Source organism: Schistocerca nitens, chromosome 3 (assembly GCF_023898315.1).
Source record: "Schistocerca nitens isolate TAMUIC-IGC-003100 chromosome 3, iqSchNite1.1, whole genome shotgun sequence".
In the NCBI taxonomy this organism is placed as follows: Eukaryota; Metazoa; Arthropoda; class Insecta; order Orthoptera; family Acrididae; genus Schistocerca; species Schistocerca nitens.
The window spans coordinates 906392563-906399828 of record NC_064616.1 but is presented as its reverse complement, the minus strand read 5'-3'; the positions used below and the strand labels follow the sequence as shown (position 1 = coordinate 906399828).

Here is a 7266-nt window from a genome sequence, read left to right as displayed (position 1 = left end):
CATTACACCTTGGAACCACATCAAAATGACATTTACCTTTCAAAATAATTAGGGTGTCCCTCAAATTACAACATATTGTTATGATATTCTTGAATTAATGAATCACACAAGTAAAATTGAGGTCACTCTTATAAAGTATTACATTTCATTCATAGCTTACATCGTAGTCCAGCAGGATTACAATTGTAATATATTCTGAATAAAATTATGTTTGTGTGCACAATGTACAGCTGCTCTTCCTATGCCGTACGTAAGATAATATGTATCCCTGATTCGGTGTAGACTGGTCCACTGAGCTCGCTCACTCTAAGAGCAAATGCAGCCTCTTCAAATGGTTCCTGCATAACACCTCGACCAAATGTGCCCAAGTAACCACCCCTCTTTGCTGAACTGCAGTCTGAATACTTCTGTGCCAGTTCTGCAAATGATGCCACTCCTGTTACGATACACTCACTAAATAACCTGATGAGACATAGTGCATGCTTTTTGTTGCATGTAATTTTTTTCTTTCTCCAAGAAGATGGCCTCCTTGAGTGCTTATGCTTCACAAGCAAATGACTGCATTCAACTTCTTCTGGGCCACTGCTTGGTACTGGGGCAGCAGGTCTGCTGGGAAGATTCCACTGGCTCTCATTGGTAAATTTATTAAAGTAATAGTACTGTCCATATCTCTTGCTCAAACGTTTTCCCCATCCTGGTGGTAGTTCTTCCTGTTTCATAATGAATCTTAAAGGTAGTTAAATCCCTTGTGGAATTAGTTGTAAATCTGAAACACAGAGAACAATAGCATGGTGAATAACCACAACACTCACAAACAGTTACATATGAGGTCAGAAATTAACAAAGGTGTGGAATATAGGACAATATATTTGATACCTAGTTCAGGAAAAATTCTACTAAGAATAAAGAATAGATGATTGCAATATATCATTGAGAGCAAATAAGATGAAAAACCAGTTCAGCTTCAGAAGGGATAAAGGTACAAAAGATGCAATTGGACTGTTACAAATAACTGAGGAAGATAGACGTTATTGTTGACTTGGAAGAAACCTTTAATAGAGTTTGACTGTATTTAGGTACTGTGAAGCAGTTTGAAGTTCACTGGAAAGAAAGGAGACTGATAAGCAAACTGTGTATGATACAACAAGTAAAAATAAGGATAGGAGATGAGATGACAGAAGAAATTAAAGTTGATGGGATGGGTGGCAAAGTTGTGGCCTTTCACCAATTCTGCTTAACATCTGTTTAGGTCATTTAGTAGTAATAGTAATAGTAATAGTAGTAGTAATAGTAGTAGTCATAGTAGTTGCATTTATACATGCATGACTTTTACACAATCAGAAATTGTATACAGACATTTACGTACTTAAAGGTTGCTGACTTGCTTCCATTATATGGACAACACCCCTATGATCAACTCAGCCTTCCTCTTCAGGTATGTGGACTCCAACCAAACTCTGAACTATAGTTGACCTCAGGCTGCTATTTATAGCAAAGTTCAATCCTTGATGTGCAGTGTGCCCTTTCATGCTGTTTTGTTTTTCAGAACTCTCAATATTTGGTGAAACACGAATTCTCTCAGCATTTTCCAGCTGCAGTGGATGTGATTGCCAGCAAGATTTTAACAAGCTGGTAACAGGACCCCAACCGTTAATTAATGCATGGTTATTGGGTTCTTTGCTATCTTAATTTTGATAGACTCCTTAATTAAACTGTCATAGAAACTTGGTGTTTTCAAAACAATACTGGTCTGATCATATCACCTATTATGCTTTGATAACAGCAAGATTCTGAATTTTGACAATACAATTTTATTGCTGTATCTTTTCTGATTCAGACAACACTCTCACTATCTAATTCAGTTAATAATTAAGAATATGAATAATTTTGGATCATAATATATTTATTTTAAGATTGTTGCCATACTCGTAAATAGGGGATTTCAGATGACCTGCAATAAAAATGTTCCATATGCTTTTGAAAATTAATAACATGAAACATTTTTATAAACCAAAGAATAGTAAAGTCTTAGAATCCATGCAGAATAGCAACATCTAAACCAACCAAATTTCAAAGCATTATGTAGTTTCAGAATTCACGTTGTGTTCTCACACTAGTCTAAATAGTTACCCCTCCACCAAAACTGGCACTCTGCACCCGGAAATCATACAGGTAACATCTCTATGTCAGATCACATTAAGCTTGTGACTGACGAGTACATGAATATCGTCTATATTTTAGTCTTTGTTAAAGTCTGCATTTCATAATTCTGTGTCGGTTAAGGTTATATTCTGTACCCCGAATTAATACACACAACAAATGAAGAATATGAAACTGTGTAATATGTTTCTGTCTTAAAATCTTGGATGAACTAGTAAATACTAAACTTGAAATTGCTAATGATCTGCAAACTCCAGTTATGGGATGGTGTTAAAAATTCTGGTGACAATATTATCAGTTGTGTTTTGTGCACTGCTACTTTCATTGTCTGTCACTTTACATCATGCTGCAATGAAGTTTCATCGCTACTGTGATAATACTTAAAGATTTGCAAAATGAGAGAACCACATCCCTCTATCTGTATAGACTGTGAATTCTGAAACTGCAACTGGACACATGAGCTTGGCCAACAATATGCCCTGGGGCACAGCAGCCAACCAGCATGGACCAGCACAGATATAAACAACACAGCGAGCTGAGACAATGTGGCAATATACAATGTGCCTAGCAGATGATGTGTAGAGGGGGGAGGGAATAGCAGTTGAAAGTAGCATCCAATATAAAGACAACACTAGGTAAAGTGTCGCTGTTTATTCACTGTGATCAACCATTTTAGTCGGAATGAACAACTTAATCCTAGCAATACCAACACATTTTCTATAATGTGCATAACCAATGGGAGGGGGACCAAGCAGGTACTTTATGCCCACTATAAAAAAATTGAAAATAAATTCATTAATTTTTGTTGACTTATATTAAATCACACTTTTCAAAGAGATACTCATGTGTAAGTAGGGTTCAAAATCAGAAAATATCTTTTAGCGCACTCTCAGCAGTATCAGTAATGTGTGCTACCTACAGGACTGTACTTTACACCCAAGGTAAAAAAAAATTAAAATGTAAAATTTATTAATTGTTGTTAAGTTTTACACAAACATACTTTTTAAAGAGATATTGATGTATAAGTAATGTCCTGAATCTGAAAATATTAAATATGACACTCACTGGGGAAAGTGACATCTACTACAAAGACTTAAATTTATGGGCTAAGTTTAACTGAAAAATTTAAAACATTTATATAATCTGGTAAAAGAATCCATTAAAAGCAATAAAAAGTTTCCAGAATTCTAAAATATAAAGTAACTGAATAGATAAGAATATTTTCAAGAAGTGGGCCAAAATACCTCCCCCTCCACCCCTTTGGTGTTGCGAGGGTTAAAAGTAAAAGACAGTGTGTTGGGTATAACACCAGGTATGTCAGTAAAGGAAAATTTATAGCTGGTAATAATAAAGTTTAAGGGACAGTTGAAAGCCAGAATCAAAATACAGGAAAACAACATGTGTACTAAAATAAACTAATATTGCAGTGAGATAAGTAGTATCAGAGAGTGTTTTGACAGTATGTAATCAGAATGGAACAGTAGTATGGAAAGTGTAAGTAATGAAGTGGATTCAGTGAAAAACTGTTTATTAGAGAAAAAGGAAAATGTAATAGATAATTTTATACGAAATTTGAGTTATTTGGTAATAAAATGAAATGAATAAAGTAGAGGCTGATGATATGGGATAAGTCAAAGAACTGTAGCCGCAAATTTTAACACATGAAAGGATTTTCAAGCAGAGTGTGTGGAAGTAATGAGTGACATTCTCGACGCACGTATTACTGATGTTGATCTAGTGTTAGCACAGGCAGTTGTTGATGTAAATACTGATATATAAGAGACTGATAGCAATTAAATAATTTTTGACATAGTGTAAGAAAATATTGTTCATGTACAGGATGTGGAGGGTCAATCAGAAAATTATTGCTGTAAATATTAATGCTTTAGGTGATACTGAAAGAGGGTGTGTGCTTTTAGTAGATGAGCATACCTCACGTGGGCTTCATTTGAACAGACTTGGGAAAAGGTTCCTAGCACAAAAAACTAATTGAAAGAAGCACAGGCAATAGTTTTACTACAAATTCAAAAGTAATGACAAAATTTGTTTCAACCACAGAAAAGAAAAATAGTGATTTTGTTCCACAGCAACACATTCCAGTAATAGTCAACACTCCAATATGATCTTTTTTAGGCTAAAGAACAGAAGAGAGCACAGTGTAAATGTTGTACCTTTTGATAATTTAACTAGTGTGAAAACTAGCATTAAGGAACCAGTTAAGAATACAATTGATAAGCTATATTGTTTAAAAATATTTCATCAGAATATAAGAAGTCTTTTGAATAAAAAAGAAGAGCTGCTGCTTTCACTGCAAGAAATAGCTGACACAGACGGAATTATTCCTGATGTGCTCTGCTTAACTGAACAACAGTTGGAAGCCACAGAAATTAATCAGCTACATTTAAATAGTTATAAAATTGATTCTTCTTACTGTCGGAGCAACTTAAGACAAGGCAGAGTGGCAATTTACACATAAAATACTATTAGGTCACAAGTTATAGATGTACACTACTGGCCATTAAAATTGCTACACCACAAAGATGACGTGCTACAGACACTAAATTTAACTGACAGGAAGATGATGCTGTGATATGGAAATGATTAGCTTTTCAGAGCATTCACACATGGCTGGTGGCAGTGGTGACACCTACAACGTTCTGACATGAGGAAAGTTTCCAACAGATTTCTCATACACAAACAGCAGTTGACCGGCATTGCCTGGTGAAAAGTTGTTGTGAAGCATTGTGTAAGGAGGAGAAATGCGTACTATCACGTTTCCGACTTTGATAAGGGTTGGATTGTGGCCTATTGCAATTGTGGTTTATCATGTCGCGACATTGCTGCTTGCGTTGGTCGAGATCCAATGACTGTTAGCAGAATATGGAATCGGTGGGTTCAGGAGGGTAATACGGATCGCCGTGCTGGATCCCAATGGCCTCGTATCACTAGCAGTCGAGATGACAGGCATCTTATCTGCATGGCTGTAATGGATCGTGCAGCCACATCTCAATCCCTGAGTCAACAGGTGGGGACGTTTGCAAGGCAACAACCATCTGCATGAACAGTTCAATGACGTTTGCAGCAGCATGGATTATCAGCTCAGAGACCATGGCTGCGGTTACCCTTGATGTTGCATCACAGACAGGAGCACCTGCGATGGTGTACTCAACGATGAACCTGGGTGCACAAATGGCAAAACGTAATTTTTTCGGATGAATCCAGGTTCTGTTCACAGCATCATGATGGTCGCATCCGTGTTTGACAACATCGAGGTGAATGTACATTGGAAGCGTGTATTCATCATCGCCATACTGGCGTATCACCCGGCGTGATGGTATGGTGTGCCATTGGTTACATGTCTCGGTCACCTCTTGTTCGCATTGACGTCACTTTGAACAGTGGACATTACATTTCAGATGTGTTACGACCCTTGGCTCTACCCTGTATTCGATCCCTGTGAAACCCTACTTTTCAGGACGATAATGCATGACCACATGTTGCAGGTGCTGTACGGGCCTTTCTGGATACAGAAAATGTTCGACTGCTGCCCTGGCCAGCACATTCTCCAGATCTCTCACCAACTGAAAACGTCTGGTCAATGGTGGCCGAGCAACTGGCTCATCACAATACGCCAGTCACTACTCTTGATCAACACTGGTATGGTGTTGAAGCTGCATGGGCAGCTGTACCTGTACACGCCATCCAAGCTCTGTTTGACTCAATGCCCAGGAGTATCAAGGCCATTATTACGGCCAGAGGTGGTTGTTATGGGTACTGATTTCTCAGGATCTATGCACCCAAATTGCGTGAAAATGTAATCACATGTCAATTCTAGTATAATATATTTGTCCAACAAATGCCCGTTTATTATCTGCATTTGTTCTTGGTGTAGCACTTTTAATGGCCAGTAGTGTATCTAAATACTGTATTGAACAGCAGTTTGAATGTTGTGCAGTCAAATTAGAGCTTAAAACACAGTTCCTGATCATAGTAAAAGTTTACAGGTCACCTATGGGAGACATTCAAAAATTTCTCTCTCAGCTAGAAACAAACTTTATAGAAACAGTAGTAATGTCATTGTATGTGGTGACTTTAACATAAACTTACTCACAAAAAAATAGCAATAAGAAACTATTAGAATCACTACTGTTAACCTTCAATCTGCTCCCCATGATCTCATTCCCAACAAGAGTATATGGGCACAGCAAGACCCTGATTGACAACCCTAATACTTGCCAGCAGGAAAACAACACATGGCCATTGTAACAAAGTTAAACATGTTAGAACAATAAATGCTGAATCTACTTGCTTGTTCATAAGTAGTTTATGCCATGAACAATGGGAGGAAGTATACCAGGTTGACACAGTGAATGAGAAGTTCAACTCATTCCTAAACTTATTCCTTAAACTTTTTGAAGCTTCTTTCCCCCAAAGTCAGATTAAAATCAAACCAACCTGTAGTAAAAGGAAAGAGTGGCTAACTACTGGCATAAAAATATCATGTAACAAAAAGAGAGATCTGTATGTACAACAGAGGACTAGTACAGACCCAGCAGTAAAGTTACATAACAAGAAATACTGTAAAATTCTAACAAGTGTAATAAAGAATGCCAAAAAGTTGCACTACGCACAAAAAATTAGCAACTCAAACAATAAAATAAAGACCATATGGCACATAATAAAAAGTGAGACAAATAGGAACATAAAACCTGATAATAATAAACACAAAGTTGCAGCCTCAGATTTCAACAATCTTTTTCTTTCTATAGCTGAAAAACAGTGAACCATAATAAACAGTCTCACACAGAAGCTATTGAACCACTTAACCACATGCAAGTAACATCTAAAGTAGCACTTCATTTCAGAAGTACAACCCCTAAAGAAATTGAAAAAACCATAAAATTACTCAAAAACTCAGATTCCCGTGGATACGATGTCATATCAAGTAGGATTTTAAAATCATGTGCAGACTTAATCAGTTATATATTGTGCTATTTGTGTTACCAACCTATGGAAACTGGTGTGTTCCCAGATAGATTAAAACATGCAGTAGTGATGCCAATCCCCAAAAGTGGAGCAAGGGATGAAATTTCCAACTATCGACCC

General features: G+C 37.0%; 1 protein-coding gene across 1 annotated transcript; it reads right to left on the bottom strand.

The window, feature by feature from the left end:
• Positions 1-239: 239 nt before the first annotated feature.
• LOC126247964 (peptidyl-prolyl cis-trans isomerase NIMA-interacting 1-like) lies at positions 240-6037 on the bottom strand. The gene is made up of 2 exons (XM_049948524.1): positions 6021-6037; positions 240-726 (listed from the first exon to the last, which is right to left on the bottom strand). Exons 1-2 carry the CDS (start codon positions 6035-6037, stop codon positions 240-242), a joined length of 504 nt encoding a protein of 167 aa, XP_049804481.1.
• Between the last annotated feature and the right edge of the window lie 1229 nt (positions 6038-7266).